Raw genomic sequence first — 21,466 nt, forward strand, 5'->3', positions numbered from 1 at the left:
AATACATAATCTTGGGAAAAAAAATCTACATTTAATTTTTTAATGTTGAAGAGTACATTTCTGGAAATATGATAGATGCTAAGATTTCCCAACAATGCAGTCTTCGAAGGAACACAGAGCTTCACTGGCCCAGAAAAAGCTACGGTGATTTATCTGCAGCTGGCCTTCACTCCATTGTTTTATTTTCCTTAAGAAAACATGACAGTCACCTGAAGGGACTGCAGCCTGGTCTTTTGAAGCAGCTATGTCTAAGTGGGAGGTGGATTTTGTGGGGTTGGAAGTTCCTGTTTCAGATCCTAGCTTTACCTCAAGCTGTGGGAACTCAGGCACAGCCCTTACTCATAAACTCAATTTCCTCATTTAGGAATTAAGATTAAAATGTTATTCAGAATGTAGCATACTACATGGTGTTTTGTGTACCACAAGGCACCATATATAGTTAACATTATAACTGACTGCATAGTTAGATTATTTTATTAGTGTGTTTTAAACTGTTAAGTTTCTAGAAGGTGCCAGTTTCTGTGTAAAATACATGATTGGTCTCATTCAATTCTCCTGCTAATCCTATAGGGAGGTACCATGATTATCCAGTTTACAGATGAAGAAACTGAGCTTTGTAAACATATTAACTGAAACCAGGTCACAGCTCTGAGGGGCAGAGTAGGGTACATGCATCTTAGGCCATTAACATCAACACTCACTGTCTTAACTCCCATGCTACATTTGTTTTCATTATATGTTCTATATTGGTAAATCTCCTATGTTCTCATTTTACAAAGGCTCTGCTATTATTATTTCATGCCCTTTTATCTCTCATTTCAAATCTTCCCCTTTGAAATTATGATTTATGGAATTTTGGAAAATGTGGCTTCCTCTTGATTGTACTTCGACTAAAACCAGCAACAAAGTGGTATAGTTAAGGTTAAATGGTTGCGTTTTTTTCCCCCAAGGAAAAGACAAACAAGCAACAACATCCCTTAGATTTCCTTTTCTTTGACAAGTATAGTTGGAGATAAAACAATTCTTTATGCCCACAATAGCAAAATGCCTCAGGATATACATAAAAAGCACAAACAGAATTTGGTGTTTGATATTTTTAAAAATCACTAAAAATTATCCTACATTTAAAAATGAATGTTGTAAGCAAACAAAACAGATACAATATGAATAAAATATTATTTAATTTTATATCAAAATATTATAATGTTAAAAACTATTTATTTCTATCATCTTTAAAAATGGAAGTGAACAATTTTGCTGCCATCTCAAAAGTTCTCTACATAACAACCACTTTGAAACTGCCCAATAAACTGCAGGATTCTAGATGCAATATGCATTAACAAATTAATACATATTTTGTTAAGGTAATTATTTCTATTTTAAAAGATTCCAGTTTATTGGACTTAAAGTTACTGTGGCTTGATTTATGTGTCTAAATCAGAACTGACCATAATTTTTAACTTGTTAAATAATAAATGGGTTTAATTCATCATAGTCAATTTCAAATTCTATAAGCCATAGGGAATGTTAAAGGAACACATATCTCTTTGTGAGGTAGTTTTCACAAACAATAGTAAAACAGTAAATAGTGACATAGTAAATAGTAAAATAGATCCACTGACTGTTTCACTCCCATCCAATTCCCATGTGTAGTTCTATTGTACCAACATGTTTGTAGTTAAAACAATAGGTGTCTACATTTTCAGATATGTACACAGATAAGATTTTATCCTTAACCATTGTTTGACTCTTTCTTGGGAAATGCATCTCTTATATCTAATACCTGGAAGGTTTCTAATAAATAGTTGATTACAAATAAATGAATGAAGCTAAAGTTTAAGAGCTATTCTATGAGTCATCTTGATGGTAAGGGAGATGAAAGCAAATATAGTCATTAATTTTAACAATAGAGTCTTGATGTTAATGAAACTAATAATTTCTCAGATTTCTACTTTAAAAAGTCATATGCAAACACCAAAGAGAGTTAGTGTTATTTTTATTTGGCTAATGAAAAACCTTATCTTGGTTGTGGAGAACTGATGTTCTACAAATTAACAGCAGTGGTATTCTAACTTTGTTTGTGGCCATGTGTGGGGACTGGCTTCAAAGCCCTTTACTTCATGCAGGGTCTCCCAGGAGTACCATCTCTCAGAAATATGATAAAAATCTAATAATACTTGGTAGAGGTGATGCAATGTGGCTGATTGAGAAGGTCAAGAAAAATCTCATTTGAGATGACCTTATTGTTTGGTGATTTAGCTTGACATTTTTAGCCCCAAATTGGTTTTTGTAATTAAAGAACACTGTGGCTTTAGTCTTCAAGAAATATTGGATGGGGAATCTCAAAGAAAGTGCTGTAATTTAATCTATCACCTGCCCAATCAAGACCCTGCTTGAACAGGAGCACTTAGAACTTCCATTCTAAGTTGAGTGCACATGTCCAACTAGATTATGTTATTTTTATAATAGAGAAAAGCATCAATGAAAAATGTGAAATCTTTGGAAATAATGTCAAGCTTCCTGATGTCTAAACAAAAATGAGTGGACTAGTGAAATTGTTAAGAGTACAAAATGGGTCATTTTTAAGAACACAATCCATTAAAGGTCCAATTGACCTTACAAATAAAATAAGGACAGATGGAGAAAGAACAAACACCAACCACACCTGGGACATACATAAACAGCCTAATGCTCTCTCTTGTTAATTGATAATGTGCTAACAAAGGGACAAAAAGAATGGTAAGAAGAATGGGGGAGTAAGAAAACACTGTATGTCTGCTGCTTTAGAAAGACAAGGATGCTACTGGAAGATCCCAGGCTTTATTCAAGTGATTTATTAGAACAAAAGAGTCCATAGTCTATGATGCATTACCAAGGGAATACAGAGGAGTGCAATGATTTCTGTTTTTACTCATTGTCTTTAAAAACATTGCCTTTGAGTTGATGATCTTCATTGTATCTAAACATATATGTGTATGTGTTTACAATGTCAGCCCAAGACTAGATAATTTTAAGTTTGTTGAATAAAAAAACAATATTTGGCCTATGCTGAAAAGAAAGTAACTACCAAACATTAAAGGCAAAACCAAAATGTTCCATGTGCCCTGAAAGCCAGGTGGCAGAAGCTCTGAGAACCACCATTCCAAGGACTTACCACTGTATAGTTCCTTCCTGCTTCTTGAACATTTATTACCAGCTTTGGAATACTAACTGAATTCAAATTTATTCCAATGCCCGTTATTGTGCTCCCACCGCTGGCAAAAAAAAAAGTAGAAAAATGGCAATAGTGAGAAGTTTTTTCCAGTAAGTATTTTAGACAGAGGTTCTATTTTATTATATGCAATGATTATATGTTAGAGGAACAACCAAAATCAAATGGAAGGTCAGGGGCTGTTCTTGGGGAACAAAAAAGAAAACCACATATAACTACTGTTGCTGGATGGATACAATTAATAGAAACAGGGCAGATTGATCTGGGTCCCATGAGATAGTAACTCAAAGGGAATCTGGTATAAGGAAAAGTTGTGCACAAAGCAGGCTGGACAAAAAGATACACTAAGAATGGAATAGAACAAATGATTCCCCTTTTTGGGCACTATACATGGTATAGAATTGACATACATAATATAAATGTGTACATATTATGGTGTCACATTGAACTATTTCATTGTAATACATTTAAAACATAACAAAATAGAATTAAATGCTTCTTGGCATTAACTAGCATAAATTAAGTTAGATTGTACCCAGTCTCTAATTATAGTTTTCTCCACTGAATTGGAAAGGCAACTTTCAAAAGAAATGCAACAACATCAAAGCTAGGGGTAAAAATGCAATTCTTCTTAACTATTCTACAGTGATATGATCATTATGTTATTTTTATTCTTATCAGAAGTTTTTACTTACCTAATGAAAGATTTGGTAGGGTGAATTTCATAGACAACAGGGTCTTCTTGGTAACTGAAGCTGCCCATCTCTCGGTTTGCTAAGTCAATTTTCAGCTTAACAGGGAACTCAGCTGAAATGGTTTGGGTTGGGGTATAACATTCAAGAATACTATTTGACACACTGAACCAAAGGAAAAAAAAAGAAAAAAAATGGACCTTAGCTATTAGCGATACACATACTTTAGAGTTACATCCATAAATCAAAGCGTATAACTCAATGACTCCTAAATGGGAATTTCCTGAGATGGTCCACAAAAAAAGCCCTTTCTAGTGCAGGCTGTTTACATTTGACTGGATCTGAAACAGCCTTGTTGTTGAAAGGCCAACCTTGACTTCAAAACATTTGACATTTTAAGCAACTTTTAAAGTACTCTTGGTACTTGAGTAAACTGAGCTCTTTCAACTCTAAAAGCAAAAACATAACTTTCTCCCAAACCCAATCTCTGCCATTTCTTCTTTTTCCAGTGACTTATTCTAATTTTAAATCTTGATGGAAAAGTTTATTTTAACTTATTGTCAATGACCAGATCATCAAATTCATAGTATAACGAGGATACTAAGCTATTACAATAAAGGCGGTGGACAGGAAGACAAAACTCAACAGGGGAGTTAACAAATAAGGGAAGAGCAGAAAAATCAGCAAAAGGAAACAGATGGATTTGGGAAGGAGAGAATTTTATCAGCAGGAGAGTAAATAATAAACACCTCGATTTTTCTTCATGAGGAAAAAAGTTACTAGGTATAGATATTAATACAACTTGGCAAATGGAACAAAAAATAAATTTATAACACCTTTTTAAAGTACATGTTTTTCCACCAATTGAAATGTGTCTAGAATTCCCACTGTTGAGATATTTTCCAGTTAAAGTAAGCAAAGTGCCACCAGCCTTGGGACCATAACTTGGAGAAATGCTTGTTATTACAGGATCCTGAATAGGAGATAAAAACAAAGCAACGTGTTAATTTTATCACTCTAAATACATTAAGTAAAAATCAAACATCCTAGTTCATGCGAAAAGTAATGTTTGAACTTACTACATAGGAAAATGTACTATACTGTGTTTCCCCTCGACTGTTTGAAATAATTATGGACATATTGAAATGCTCATGCATTGTAGGACCAACTGTGCATTTCAACCTGAAAAAAAGCAGAGTTTAATATGTTACAAATCCACAGGCATTTTCTGGTTTGGCTGTTTTTTTTTTTATGATGGCACATTAACTCCAAATTATGAGCTGATGACTGAATAGCAAGTAAAGTTTCATGGTAAGCATTAAGGCTGAAAATTGTTTTGTACTGTTATGACAAACTTTATATTGATTATAATACAGTATTTGCATAGGCCAAATAGGAAACTTTAAATTTCATCAGTGCAAACTTCACCTATTAAAAAGTGCACAATAATCTAAGCCCATAAAATCAAAAGTATGTTTAAAATGTCTAAGATAAAGAAAAGGTATTTCAGTAGCATATGAAATAATGGGCTATCTATAAATAAGCCAAATCTCTCTCTCTCTTTTTTTATTTGTTTATTCATATGTGCATACATTGTTTGGGCTATTTCTCTTCCCTACCCTCTCCCCGCCCTCTCCCTCTACCCCACACCTTCTCGCTTCCAGGCAGAATCTGTTCTGCCCTTATCTCTAATTTTGTTGAAGAGAAAGTATAAGCAATAATAAGAAAGACAAAGCATTTTTGCTAGTTGAGATAAGGATAGCTATACAGAGAGTTTCCCAGCATTGCTTCCATGTAAAAATGTGTTACATCCCAAGTTGATTCATCTCTAACTGACCTTTTCACTAGTTCCTGATCCCCTTCTCATATTGACTTTTGTCACTTTTAGGTTTCTGCATTAGTTCCTCTGCAGTGGGGACATCAAATACTATCATGTTTTGGGTTTCTTACCTATCCCCATTCCTCCTGTGTGTGCTCTCCCCTTAGCATGTGACCCAAGTCCAACCACATTGCTGTATTTTTCCCTAGATCTAAAGTCCGCATATGAGGGAGAACATACGATTTTTGGTCTTCTGAGCCTGGCTAACCTTGCTCAAAATGATGTTCTCCAGATCCATCTATTTACTTGTGAATGATAAGATTTCATTCTTCTTCATGGCTGAGTAAAATTCCATTGTGTAGAAATACATTTTTTTAATTCATTCATCAGTAGTGGGGCATCTTGGCTGTTTCTATAACTTGGCTATTGTGAATAGCGCTGCAATAAACATGGGTGTGCAGGTGCCTCTGGAGTAACCTGTGTCGCATTCCTTTGGTTATATCCCCAGGAGTGGGATTGCTGGATCATATGGCAGATCTGTTTAGATTTTTAAGAAGCCTTCAAATTCTTTTCCAGAGTGGTTGCACTAGCTTACATTCCCACCAGCAGTGTATGAGGGTTCCTTTTTCTCCACATCCTCGCCAATACCTGTTGTTAGTGGTGTTTTTGATGATTAAATAAGCCAAATTTCTTAATCAAAACATGTCAACAGGCACATTTTTATGGTTATTTAAATTACTTGAAGGAAATGCAATTATGATAGACTTTTCATAGAACTAGTTTTAATCAATAATCTTATATTTATAAAAAAGTTTGAATTTAATTTGTTTTGTTAAATAACTTTTAAGAGAAAAGAATGAATTATGTTTCATATTTACAGATCTTAATTTATAATGCAATAATCAAGAGTTTTGGAGAACTTATGAGAGAGTTCTAAAATTAATTTGTTTTGTCATTAACTAACAAGTATAACATTAATTGATTCTTTGGTATCAGTAAAATGAATTAAGATCTTTTACAACCCTGGAATAAAGTCTAGTAGATATGACAAATCACTTGCAAGAATAAGTTCAGCCATAAAGATTCAACCAAGAAAACTTTGGTTGTTGCTACTACATGATAACGAATATTTTGTGGATTCTCTGTTCATTATGGAATTCAGCTTTTGGAAGGTATGTAGAGAATACAGTACAATAAGCACAGGTCTTCAATCAGAATTGTTGTTTCAAAGCCTGTTCAGCTCTTCTTCACCTGATTGCTAAGCTGCACTCCACCTCTCTGAACTTCAGGTCCCTGCTTTGGAAGGACATCAGAGATGGTGCAATGAGAAACAATGAATGTGGTGTTGATCACTATCAGCTGGATATAAATTTAAGTTTACCTAAAAAGAGTCTCAAAAATATGACTGAGGGGTTTCTCTACACTTCCAAGGACTCATATGTAGATTTAGAAGAGAGGATCTGGATTGGGAGACTTACTGATTTTTATAAAAAAAGCCTTTGCAAATGATATGGGCAGACTATAAGGATGGAGTGCCACTCTTTCAAATCTACCCAATTTCTGAGGAATTATAATGGATGCAAAACTCCCAGATGCTGGATTCTTGTTTTCTTCACCTAGGGTAAGTCACCTATCTCTTTTCCTATCCCTATAAGTATAGAGGATTAAAAGAACAAAACAAAACAAATCTACAAATTCCATGACAAACCAAGACCCTCATTAAGTCAAGAATGAGAATTTTGAGCAACGTCTTTAAAACCAACATTCATTCAAAAACAAAACCTGTCTTCTAAGCCCAGCCCAGCAAAGCATTTTAAGATCCTTACGTATTTGTTGTGCTTTCACTTAAGGTCAAGGTGCAGCTCTCATTGCCAAGGAGAACTTTGGTTTTCCTTAAATCAAATTTATTATTCCTCTTGAATCCAAAGTCCCAGCCACATATGGTCAGCATTGTCCCTCCTTCAAGGGGTGCACTAGTTGGGAAAACCTGCAAGGACAACATAGAACTTAAAAAAAAATTCAATATAACTATTATTTTTTGTATGTATGGAAAACAAACAAAACAAAGTATTTATTCTTAAATAGTCAGAAACTCTTCCATTCTCCCATGATCTGAATTTTCACTAAAAGAAAGGGTCACAAATTCCAGAGCACCTAGAACAAGCACTGAAACTACCTGACATGCTGATGAAGCAGCTATTTTTAGGAGATGCAGAGATGGGACCAAGAGCAGTCAGCCTCGATGGGGCTGCAGGCCTTCTGGGCATTCAGAAGTGAGTGAGCTCACTTTCCAGGGCTCTTTTGGGCAGGAGTGCTTTGGGCCCAGATTCTTACTGGCTTGTGACTGAATATAACTTCTTCATAAGCATCCACATCAAACTCTGATCCAAACTCCTTCATAGGCTCAGTAAGTCAAAGTCCCATATATGGCTTGCTTTCTATCCCAGCTCTGTGTGCACATGCTTGTTGCTGTGTTACTCCCCACCCAGAGTAGAAAAAAAAATCACAAAATAAAATACCTCTTTTGGTGTCCAGTTTTTGCACTGTTGTATCAGCTATTATACCAGACACAGAGATTGTCATCAATACATACTTGTCACTCATTGATACATTATCACTTACAAACCATGTCTTATGTGCAAGGCACTGACAAATACATAGATAAATGTACTTTTTTATACTTATACCTGGATCTACTTCTTTACAACTACTAAGATTTTTTATTGACTTAGGATTTTTCATTGTTCTTTAAATATGGTCACCATTTGATGCATAATGTACATGATGTACAATATTTAATACATACAAAAATCCAGAAATAGGAGAGAGCCCCAAATCAATATTATAGTAATTTTTCTAATTATCTTCATTGGCATTACTTTGCATCTCATTTAAAAAAATTTTTTTTTGCCTCATGTTCAATAAATAATAGGTTCTTTGTATTATTGCAGGCATGCTTTGATGGGGTAAAAGTGAAATCTGAGATTATTAATAAATCATAGGTGAACATGCTATAAGATAGCATCAGGCACTTATGAAATCTGTAAGACAACTGTTCTTAGGCTAAAACTATTTAAGCAAAGCACATTTAAAAGTTAAAAATAAGCTTCTCCTAGGGAGCTGTGTGACAATTGAGAAAGGAAATGCTTCTTTAGGGGGGCATATTGTAAATTGTGCTGTAAAGTACAATGGTGGGAAAACACAGCATGAGTATAGAGGCAACTCAAAAACAGAAAAGGTATTTGCTAAAGCCCAGTTTGTGCAAGTCTTACAATTAAGAAGAGCTTTCAGCAAAATTCACATTTGCAAACATTTCCATTCTTCCTGAGTAAATAATCGCAAACCAAAAGTTTTAACTTATCCTTGTTACACAAACCCCTTTAAAGTCTTAGCTTAATGCTTTTATGACAGCCATTTTACCCATAAAAATCCATTACACAGTTAGGCCTTTCATGAATGCTTACCTTGTCCATGTCTAGCCAAATGAGAACTGCTAGAAAAAAATCCGTTTATTATTATACTAGAAATCCAGTAGGAGAGAACAAGACATCCAACCCTCCCAGGACTTTCTTCAGCATGAGGCCAATGCACAGCTGCTTTCCCCTGTTTTAATGAGGAGTCTCCCCTATCCAAAACAGCTGCCCGAGGCTGATGTGAGCCTGATCCCTCTGCCTAAATACCCCTGTCCTATGTAAAAATTGACGTTTGTCACTTGACACACACCATCAATTTCTATGAAAGGCAAAGGGACTGGCTGATTATTTGAGAAGAGACACTGTGAGTTGTTCAATTGGTGCACTGGCAATAGGAATGGATATTACAAACCTCCACTAGGCACTCAGGATTTAAAAGGACAGCTTTGCTTGGTTTTTCTGTCTGGGCTGAGTATTGTCCCCTTAGCTGATGGGGTAACCTTCACCCTTCCATGGGAAAAGGAAGGAAGCGGTCATGGACCACACACCCTTGAGAGCCCCAACAATGGGCTGGCAAACTTTGAGCTACCCTTAAGCTCAGAGAAACTCTGTGGACAGGAAATGAGTGTCCGGCAGAAAGCCACAGAGGCTTGGTCTCCCACCTGTCTGGATAGGGCAGATACAGCCACAAAAGTAGCTCTCATCCTACCATCATGGATGGGCCATTCCCAACAGTATTTTAAGATCATATTTTTTAAACTCACTAAGAAAAAAATGAGACACCTTAAAAAACTTGAAAATTGAAATTCACAGTGGAAGCCTCCTTTCTGCTTTAGCAGGAAAAAAAGTCACAAATACACTGGTGGCAGTGTATTGCCTGCCCACTCCCTACCCCCAAGGAGATATTGCTGCTCTTTCTTATCTAAGTCTTCTGATCAATTAATAAAGCAGTTTTATTGTCTCCCTGAAATTGACTGAAACCCTATAAGCTATGACAATTTTATCCTGATAAATTCAGAGTACACTGGTGAAGAGCTCTTCCTTTTCTGAAGCATTTCTCAGTGCTCTTTAACTATGAGATCAGATGACACATTTGAAACAAAATAATGGGTTTATAATCCTGAAATCTCTCCTATCTGGAGCTGTAAAGAATTTCAGCCACTGATCACCATGTACCTTGAAAAGCAGGTTAACATGGACGTATTGGAAAGAGAAACTCTAGACATTAGCTGAATTTGGGACGTGTAGAGTTTAAGACAGATAAGAAAAAGATGAATAGTCTGTCTTTTTTTTTTTTTCAGTAAGAATGCTAAATGTCACGGTCTAGCGCAGTATGAAATCTTCCTAACAAGTGTGAACCAAGAGGGATTTATGGACTCAGCTGCACTACTTTCCTTCTAACCGTGAGCCCACGCCTCATGGGCTTGTGCACGATACAATGCAACCCTTCACAATCACGAAATGTATGGTGCTGGACTTAGGGAAAGTGAGAGAAGAGGGAGATTCAGACATATGAGAGATTGCCTGGTTCCAGAAAGTTCTAAAATATTTGCTCTCTTTTCAATCACTTTAATGTGGCTTTCACAATTAGTAAAAGGAAAGACTGGGCCAAAACTAAATGTTTTATTTGTGCTGGTTACCAACCTGCTTTCTTTATTTAAAATACCAATTTAGCTATTTTTGAAATGGATTGTTGTGATTTCTGTGTGTGTGTGTGTGTGTGTGTGTGTGTGTGTGTATAACTCCATATATCTTTTATGGAATATGAAGAGTTCAAATTTCTAGTGTCTCAAATTGCCAAGGCTGGGTGTTTACAGAAGTATAAAATTGCATATGGGTTTTATAAGTAAATTGAACAACAAAAAGTACATGTATGTCATAGTATAGTTTAAATTTCTTTGCTTACACTCTTTTAGTTTATTCTTTGACCAGTCAAGCTGAAGCCTGATAATTGTGTCACACCTTAACAGAAAATGAATTGGTTTAAAACCCAGTCACCCACTGCAAATCTTGCCCTAAACCATAACTAAACGAAAACAGCCATGTGCTGGGGGCGGTTCTTGTTCTGCCTTGTGCACTTTGTTTACTTGGACACAAACCAGGTGACCAAGATCTTTAACTTGAATCTTTCACAAGAATCATTTACTGAAGTCCAACTGTTCTACATGCAGGCTGAAAAAATAGATACTGGGTCCTCATCTAGGAAATGTTTTTAAGAAAAACATACTTGGACCAAGAAATTAAAAACAATTCCACAGAGATTTTCATAGTACCAAATATATGCTTAAGCAAATAAGGCAAGAGTTAGAGTGTGGCTGCAATGTTAAGGCTGACATCCACAGCAAAAGCTGGGTTCTCTAACAGCAGAAGGCATATTTGTCTTTTTCTGGACTGTTGTCTCCAGTATTCAGAAGAGGGCCTGCCATGTGATATGCATTCTGTAAATATTTTTGGAGTGGATTAAAGAATAAAATGGCTTTCAGAAGGCCAGATGTTAGTATAGTCATCAGTTAAGCCTTTACTTCTCTCTCTCTCAGGTACATTGAGATAAGACTCATAGCCACCGAGGGGGCTCACCTTACACTTGCCTTTCACATTGCCCTAGGAAACAACTCTAGTCTCATCTATGATGACCCAAGGCTGTCATTGATGCCTTGTGTCCTGTTTGCCCTTGCATGGCTGGATTGTCGCTTTCATGGTTCAGCTTAGGGGTTTGGGGTAAGCCAGGAGCAGATCTGTCTTTGTGGTAGTGAAGGCTGATGTCCCGGCACCTGGCATAAAACAGGTGATAAGGTATTAGAATGAGTTGGGGAGGAGGGAACAGGTCCCAGTGTGAGGAAATGGGGAGAAATTCTGCTTTTTTATGCACACAGCACTAAGAGAGAGCTGCTCAAGAGAGGATCTAGTGAATATGAAGCAAGTACTTCAGGTGCAGGTCAAGAGTGCCCCAACACCATGAGAGGATTAAAGCTAGGAGGAAGAGGGTTCTTTGGCTGAGTTTTCTTATTTACCACTTAATGAGTAAACAGATTCTTGAAATTTTTTTTCATTACAGAGATTTTTACCAAAAAAAAAAAAAAAAAAAAAAAACCATGCATGACAGCTGACAGAGATTCCAACCTTGTAGACTGCAGGCAGACAGATCTCTTGAGTCCATGTCCCGCTGGGGCATTCGTCTGATCGCACACATTGATTGTGGCACCAGCCACACTGCACAAAGGAAGGGGCAGAGAGACATTGGCTGCAGGACTGGAAATGTGCACAGCCTAAGCCGTTCAATGGGATCTTGGTGATCTGTGAAGAAAAAGGGATAGAAGAGCTCCACAGGGGTTTTGGTTTGTTTAAGTAAAAAAAAAGAATATGCAAAAGCTATATACAAATATCATTTTACGGAGTCTACTAGAGATAGCAAATATGTGAAAAATAGTTGTGATTAAAATAAAAAATAAGATTCCTTCCTTTCCCCTATTGTTGGAACAGATGTGATAAAAGTTATCAGTAGCCAGGGACAGTGCCATGTGGTCTGTTATCCCAGAAACTAAGGAGGCTGAGGCAAGAGGATCGTAAGTTGGAGGCAGCATAGAGAGATGCTGTCTCAAAAAAAGTTAACATTACTGTTCAGGTACATAAGCACTGTCATGAAATTTTGGAAGGTCTATTGAGTAGGGACATTTGCCTCTTTCTGAAGTGATTTTAAAGCAACAGAGTATAATTTAAGTCGTTGGAAAATACACTTGAATCCCTGGAACTTTCTCAGGAATGTTGATACTATTCTGGTATCAAGATGCATCTCTTTCTCTGAGGGAAAAGGGATTACTGCATGGAGTCAGATTCCAATATATATTTATAGGATTTATCTGCCTGCACTCAAGTTCAGTTGTGAGGACTGTAATTCTCATTCTCTGTGTTTGTTTTTCTCATTGAGAAACACAGTACTAAAGTAGAAGTGCACATTATGAAGACCTCCCTTGGGCCTAATCTTCCATGAGGAAAAAATTAACTCTATTTCAGAAGAGCTCTGGAATACTCAAGAAAGAACCTAATGTAGATGTGAATCTAAGATGAAAAGAGAAGTTAGAAGAAGAAGAAGAAAAAGAAGAGGAAGAGGAAGAGGAGGAGGAGGAGAGGAGGAGGAGGAGGAAGAGGAAGAGGAAGAGTAAAACGAAGAAGAAGAAGAAGGAGGAGGAGGAGGAGGAGGAGGAGGAGGAGTAGGAGGAGGAGGAAAAACACAACACATTCATTCAGGAAGAACCATAACGATGGAAACTCCCTGTGTAAACAGGGCTTACTTTCTTCCCAGTGGTAACCAGTGTGTAGCCATTTTGGTTTAATGGATGCTCCACAATCACTTCTGGAGATACAGGGTGAGAGTCCAGGTGAAAATTCACGTGTGGAGTTAAGGATACTGTTCGAGAAACCACAACCTGAGAAACAGGAAACATTCTTATTCCAGCAAGAACTGTTTAAATATGAGTGGAAATGTGGATGATAATGGTAATAACAGATAAGGAGAGCTGGTGGGTGTTTAAACTAAAGACCCAACAGCTCATTTTGCTGTAAATCGATATGACATCTTCTAATCTCTTGCCCTGAAGCAAATTTATCTGAGCCCCAAGACAGACTTTTGCCTATGATCTTTTAATGGTACCCAGGGAGCCAGCACATGAAGACAAATCCTCACAATTGTATGGGGAACTGGAGGAGCCAAAACTCTCCCTAGAAAGAAGACACCACATAGGCTCCAAGGATCCTGGATTAGTTTTTAATTTATCCCCTCAATCCTCTCCACAGGACCATTTTCCTTGACGTAATAGTAAGAGTGGTGGATGGGGAGTCTGGAAACTTGGAGCTGGTTCTGACTTTGCTACTCTTAAGTCATATTTATAGATCTTTTGAGCTCAACATAGGCCCCTGCCACTTTGAAATAATGTGCTATAGGTTTTGCATATACTACTGTCCCATGATATCCTATTACTTGCATTATAAATAAAGTTCTACTTCTTGTCCCAGCTTTAAAATAAGGCCTGATGGTTTTAGCAATGCCTGGAAAATGAGGTCTGGTAATTGGTTTCCTTGTTGCCTTCCGGTATTTCTAATTTAGGATGTTTCCCAGCTATATAATTTCCCTCTGCCTTGTTCCTAGACTCCAGTGATAATGAAGTTTGGCTTTTGTGATGAGCAACTGAGATAAGATCAGGATGATTATTTTAGCTGAACTCAGATTTTAGGAGGGTTTAGGAGTGCTCAGAGAGACTGTCACTCTTAAGTAGGGCATCAGTTTGCATATATGTAAGTGTAGGAGGCAGAGACATCTCTGGGCTTGAAATCTGCTGTGTGAAATTGCCTGACAGCTCTAATAATCTTTCATGTTGTGTTGAAAGTGCATTTGTTTGCCATGGGTATGAAATCATGGGACAAACTTGGGCATCTATCATAGCTTTCTCATACATAAAATGGGAATGCAAAGTAGATGAATAACTGTTTTGTACTCTGACAAAAATACACAAATACAAATGTTCTGGGGAAGCAGCAGAAAATTTTTTTATTCAGCACAGTAATGGAAGCAAGTAGCCTGAAACAATTTAGGAAGATTTCCAAAGTACCTAATTTGTTCTCTTAGAGCGACCTGTTAATAGAGAACCTAACCAAGTTCATGTTAAACCATAAAGTTTTAACATCATGACATTTTTGCTCTAACATTTGTTCTACCTCAAACGCTCAAACTTCCAAACATCTCCATTAAGCAGGGTGTCTGTATTTGCATAGAAGTTAAATGATGGCTCACAGGTCATGTGGTCAGGATGGAAACTACTGTTATTTCCTAAATTTAAGGTCCAATAGGTATTTGTGACCTTTTCAGGCAAAGTATAAAAGAGTTCAATTACCAGCCCTACCTCTGTCTGGGTGCTGGTTATATATCAGATATCAGAGTTCTCAAGCCTCTCTCCTCAATTACCCAGATTTCACTTGTCCAGTTATGTAACCTTAACTCACCTCTGGTGTTCACTACCTCTCATTTTTCTACTCTTCCTCACTGGCCCCCATATTTCCCTGATCACTGCCAATTACTATAAACTGCAAAGGTGAGAAAAAAATCTTTTCTCGTACATAAGTCAAAACCAACACAAAAGATACAGCCTGTATTAATACCCTGATACTGTTCTCCATCTCATTTTGTGATTTCCACTTCATTGGAGATTATTCATCACTATGAACTCTCAGTCCTATGAATATATGCATTTTCATCTGTTTCCTGGTTTCTTCCATGATATTCAGATTTCCCAGAGCCCTTTGAAATGATGCCCTATACTTTTTATCCACTGTCACATGATATTTTAGGAGTATAATTGTTGAGCCTTATGGTAACTCTATATTTAACCTTCCTGCTCCTACCATCTTACTGTTTAAAATCATTTCCCATAGCCAATCCCCTCTTAATTACTAGGTCACCATCTTTGACTTCATCAAATATCTGAAGCCCATCCAAATATTCATTTCCCAGAAAGGATTAACCTTTCCCTTTCTTTTCATAAAGAAGCTCTGGACTTGGATTGATTGATTTGTTTTCTCCCTGTCAAGACATTCTGTCTGAAGACATTATATATATAGCACTTTCATAATAGGTAATCTAATCCAGTCAGTCACTATGCTGAGTGCTTAAATAGAAATTTCATTGACTCCTCACAATTATCCTGTAAGACAGGTCTCTTTTTTGCCTTAAAGACAACACAACAGAGAAATTTAGGTAGAAAGTACAAAAATCAGAATCAAGGAGTTTATCTACTTGCCAGAATCTGTATGCTTGACCTCTTAAACACTCAACCACTAGACTGTTGGAGCACCAGAGTAAATACCAATAAAAACTTCAACTCTAAGATCCCAAGAGCACTGGCGAGTTGAAGCACTAAAACAACTTTCTCAATATCTTTGCTTTGCCATTTATTGTTGTTTCAGTAATCTTGGCTGCAGAAGTTAAGTGTGCCAAAGGAAAAAGCCTCCACATCTAAATGGTTTTTGATGGCACAGAGGAAATATAACAAGCTTAGCTAGTGAATCTCTACTTTTTATCATGAGCTAGGATGAGTGTTGCTTGGACAGGAAGAGAATGCAAGAAGGCCATGTGGAAATGAGGAATGAACCTTGGGAATGTTCACCAGAGATTGTACCAAAGATGCAAATTCCTTTTCAATTGATCATTAGCCCCTTTCTCTGTAGGGATCTACTGCTCTTCTCTCATCCATTCCTCCTTTTCCTTATTGCCAGAATTCTAATAATTGAACTGAATTCTAAATTATTGAAGAATAACTAGTTCAACTCTCAAAATCCCCCTGAAGCAATGCTTGCATGAATTAGGAGTTGCTTTTTTGTTGCTGTGGAGATATTTCTAGGGATAGAACAGAATTTGACATGGAAATTTAATTCTTATGATAAATCACTTGGAAATCTTAGAACAATTAGTGTGAAACAGAGATCTGGCAATTATCTTTTGAGTTTCTACTGTGTCCATGACCAATAATGTTCTTGGAAATACAGAACTAATATTGTTTTGGGGGAGAGGAAGGAACCTGAATTTACTTGATTATTGTGGTTATCATCTCACATAGCCTCTCCTAATAAGCCAGCACTCGTGGCTCATGTCTGTAATCCTAGCTACTTAAAGGCTGAGATCAGGAGGATCTCAGTTCAAGGCAAACTGGGCAAATAGTTCTCAAGACCCCATCTCCAAAATAACCAGGCCGAAATGTACTGGAGGGATGGAGCTGTAGAGCACCTACTTTGCAAGTGGGAAGCCCTGAATTCAAACCCCAGTCCCAACCTCCTGCCAAAAAAAAATTGAAAAACAGGGAGAGAACACAGTGAAGAAATATGTGTACATATCAATGAAACTGTAGTGGTTTGGTCTCAAAATTTGTGAACCTGAACAAAATGATTTTGTGTGATTCTACAAATACATAAAGTTCACATCTCCTTACCATACATATAGACTTTAATTAAACTGTTTTAGAACTTAATTTTTCATTTAACTTTTTTTAAATTGGTGGTACTAGGGTTTGAACTCAGGGGCTTCTCCTTGATATCACATTGCTAGACCTGTGCTTTACTCACTTGAGCCATACTCCCAGTTCAGAACTTAATTTTTTAAAGAATGATGAACACAATTCAACAAAGATACTTGTATGTGGCTGTCCATTCCCTTAAATGTCTCTTTCTTGCTTTTTAAAAGCAGACAATTCAATGGTTTTTAGTATATTTACAGATTTGTGCAATCATCACCTTAACCAACTTGGAACACTTGTAGTACCCCCAAAGAAATCCCACACTCTTTAGTCATTATTCCCCAATCTTGCCAGACTCCCTACCCCTGGCAACCACTAGTTTACTTTCTAGCTCTGTATAGTATTTTCCTATTCTGAATCATAAATTTGGAATACTATAACATGCAGTCTTTTGTGTATGGCATTTTCTATTTATGCTTCTTTTTTATTGCTAAATAATATTCCACTCTAGGGATATACTACATTTTATCTATCTATTCATCAAATGATGATATTATGATGATAAATGATGATAGATATTATGGTTGCTTTCACTTTTGGGCTATTGTAACAATGCTGCTATGAGCATTCATGTATAACTTTTTTTCTGGTGGTACTGGGTTTTGAACTTGGGTCCTTGCACTTGCTGGGTAGGCACTCTACCCTTGATCCATGCCACCACCTCTTTTTTGCTTTAGTTCCTTTTAGATGGGGTCTTATGCTTTTTCCTAGGTCAGCCTTGGTCTGAGATTGTCCTGTCTATCTCCTGAGTAGCTGGGATTGCAGGTGTGTACCACCACACCCATCTCTCATGTCTAACTTTTTGTGTGAACACACATTTTCATTTCATTTGGGTATATATGTCTAGGAGTAGAATTGGTGAGCCTTATGGTAACTCTATGTGACCTTTTAAGGTACTGCCAAACTATTTCCTACAATGTATGTACTTCTCTACATTCCCCCCCAGTGGTGTTTGAGGGTTCCAATTTTTCCACATCCTCCTCAACACTTTGTTACTTTCTATTTTCTTGATTACAGCCACTCTGGTGGGTATGAAATGGTACTTTGTTTGGTTTTGGTCTGTATTTCTCTGCCAAATGTTTTCTGAAATCAAGAGGAAAGTTTACTTCTGGAACTTCAAAGTCTTCTCCTTGAGAATGTCTGAGCACCCCAGTCAACTGGTGGCCAGGCAGGGGTAGAAGGAATTGGAAGAAAGTCAAGAGAGGAGATTAAACATGCTCCCAGGCACCTAAGCTTGACAGAGGTAGTGAAGGGTGAAGGATATCACATGGTAGGCTTCGGAGCAGGAGGGGGAGGTCGCAGAATATGTGGCTCATGAAGGAGAGGGAAGTGTCACCGGATGTTGTCACACAATAACCAGACAGGGTTTAAGCAGACTTGCTGTGGACTAAGAATATTTTATATCCTTTAATATTCTTGGAGATCTGAATGACCACTGGAACTCCTGTTGGCACTGCACTTTTTTTTTCTTTTCTTTTTTCATTTCTTTTCTTTCTCTTATCTTCCTCTCCCCTGCCCTCCCTCCCTCTCTCCCTCCATCCCTCTTTCTCTCTCTCTCTTCCTTCTTTTCTTCCTTCCTTTCTCAAACTGTCAATTTTCCTGCCTCAGCCTCTGCAGTGCTGGGATTATAATTGTGTGTCATCATGCCCAGTGGCACTGTATTTAAACAACACACTGGTCTGGGATTCAACTCCAGGGCACCAACTGCACATGTGATGCTCTCAGTGACACTTTGTTTACTTGATCTGACTGGCTGACTTCTTGAAAATTCAGTTCTTCTTCACATGGTTATCCTAGGATCAAGTAACATAGGAGACCTTGAGGTAAATGGTTCAGTCATATAGAAATGTAGATTAAAATGCAACCAATATGCCTGCATAAAATCTTTTGAAGAGCAAAGTGAATTTTCCTTTCATATGAACAGAAAATATACAGTTCTATTTCAAGGCAAATAAAACTGAAGGGGTGCTTTGATATCATCTAGTTTGATTGCTAGTTTAACAGTTAGGAGAAAGAGGATTTCTGTTAAGAAATAAGGAAAACCTCATTCTTAATGAAAGATTAAGAAAATCATTGGAATTTGAGACTCAAAGAGGAAAAATGTTAGTGAAGACGATGACATTATTAATAAACGGACTGGGTTATATGTGAATGTGACCTAACAGCTTCAGGAAGCATGCCTGCTTCCCAGTGGCACCTAGAACAGACCACACTAAGGCACACAGTAGGTTCTCAAGGCATATGTACTGCATAAATGTATGAGCAGATCGAAATCTGAAGCCCACTTAAGCCCTGATGAAGGCATGAGGTTTTTAACTGTTTCAGAATTTAGATAACCTTTGAGAGTTTAATCTGCATTTTCAAGATATAGCTTCTGATGCCTCATGTTTCTTCTGGCTTGCTTGTGTTTGCTATCTTCTTCAGTTCGTGACAGAAATTGGTATTCATGTGGAAAGAAATCAGAATATAAAGAGCAGCTCTTTGTTTCAATTGAACATTAAGTTTTAAAATGAGTTAAAAAATGAGTCAAAGAAAATTTGAACCTCTGAAAACCAAATAAGCTAGGACATTTCTAAAAAATTAAAAAAAATTTTTTGTAAAGTATTTTAAAATAACCATTATTTTCAAATCAGTTTTACAAATATACTGACTGGAGGACAGCTAATCTACATGCAGAATATATCTGTTGCTGCAATTTAAGTGACAAAAGTTAAAAAACTACTCATATATATGTAAATACATACACACACATACATATATACTTCATTTCTTAAAATGTCTTTCTGGGTTTGTTTTTTTTTCCAAAATGCACCCGTACAAGAAACTGCAGTTACTTCTTGTTATCCAAAACCAAAACAAAAACTTCACATTTTCCCATGGTTTCAAATGTTTATGATGCTTTAAATGTCTGTGTATGTGAGAGTGTATAAACTATATGCACTTCAAGAGCACACATTAACTCATTTTAGGAGACTATACATGAACTAGGCTTAACTTTTTAGTTACGGGCATAACTCTGAAATTATTGTTTACAATAAGTTTTTTTCTTTTGCACAAAGGAAATTTCAGAATTCATAAACTTATTTTCTTCTAAAGACCTACACCAATATTAATATTCCTTAGGGATATAACTAAGTCAATGATGTGCACATTTAGAGGGCAAATGATATTTTTATCTCAACATTTTATAAAAGAGATAGATAAATTAACAACCTCTAGAGAGAAACAGTGTTTAAATTTCATCTGTTTATGTGCTGCTTAATGCTGGCAGTACTGCTGAACTGATGATCTGTGTCTACATATTGTAAAATAACAGTAATTCTGGATGTGATATATGACACAGATTTCCATTGAAAAGCATTGACATCTTGTGATAATGGCACAGGGGCCCAAGGAATTTAAAGGTAGGAGGTCAGAAGATGAGTTGATTTGTCTTACTGGTAGGGAGTAATTATTCTCAAGTTCCTTCCAGTAATGGTCATAGGTAATGACCCTGAGAAAAAGACTTCTTAGATGATTCTTACCTCTTTTTCTTTCTGGACCCAACTCATTCAGTTAGGAGCAGAAAAGAGAGTGATGAGTGTTAACAGCAATAGAGGTAACGTAACTGGGGAAGGGGAAAAAGGACAGATGAAGGAAGAACCAAGAATATACCAGAGAACCTAATGGCAGCTGTGGTTGTGCCCATACAGTGGGCACTGTTAGTAGGCACGATGCAGTTGTCTAGTGAGTATTTGTGGAAGCTGAACTTGAAACAAGCCTTAGAAGGGCCTTCCCCACCCCCACCCCATCCCTGATCCATTCACTTTCCCTGGCCTGACAGTCATGCACAAATATTTTAATAGCAATGCTTTGCATTTAGAGATTAAAGGACTTATACAAGTGCTGTAAAAAGAAAAAAAAATCAAGCAAGCATTGTTTGGATGTACATTAGCCAAGGAGCTCAGGAGGGGAGACGTGGGCAATCCCTGTGATTAGTCTTGAGAAATTCTCTTCCCTCTTCCACATAGCCCTGCTCACTGTGCTATCTTGCCCAGTCTTGTTCATTTCTCTACTCCCTTCCCCGATTTGTAAGAAGGCTCATTCTCACTGTTTACTTATACTATCTCAAACATCATTTATCATTTTATTTTACTTCAAAGCATCCCAAGAGAGTGATCATACAAATCTAAACTCCTTTTGTAATCTATATTGACACAGCTCTACAGATATAGACTCAAATACATGGCCACATCAGTGTATTAAGACATAGCTGCACCTGTATGAGATAACTT

At 37.0% G+C, this 21,466-nt stretch overlaps 1 protein-coding gene across 3 annotated transcripts in view; it reads right to left on the bottom strand.

The window, feature by feature from the left end:
* Met (MET proto-oncogene, receptor tyrosine kinase) overlaps nt 1-21,466 on the bottom strand; it is a 102,465-nt gene that overhangs the window by 27,627 nt on the left and 53,372 nt on the right. For all 3 annotated transcript variants that reach the window (XM_074064515.1, XM_074064526.1, XM_020168948.2), the window contains exons 4-10: nt 13,425-13,559; nt 12,256-12,429; nt 7,549-7,709; nt 4,983-5,085; nt 4,740-4,876; nt 3,907-4,068; nt 3,155-3,254 (exon numbers count right to left, since the gene is read on the bottom strand). In XM_074064515.1, the coding sequence (XP_073920616.1) occupies nt 3,155-3,254; nt 3,907-4,068; nt 4,740-4,876; nt 4,983-5,085; nt 7,549-7,709; nt 12,256-12,429; nt 13,425-13,559 (972 nt within the window). The remainder of the gene's footprint in view (nt 1-3,154; nt 3,255-3,906; nt 4,069-4,739; nt 4,877-4,982; nt 5,086-7,548; nt 7,710-12,255; nt 12,430-13,424; nt 13,560-21,466) is intronic.

Source organism: Castor canadensis, chromosome 2, assembly GCF_047511655.1.
Source record: "Castor canadensis chromosome 2, mCasCan1.hap1v2, whole genome shotgun sequence".
NCBI classification, from domain to species: Eukaryota; Metazoa; Chordata; class Mammalia; order Rodentia; family Castoridae; genus Castor; species Castor canadensis.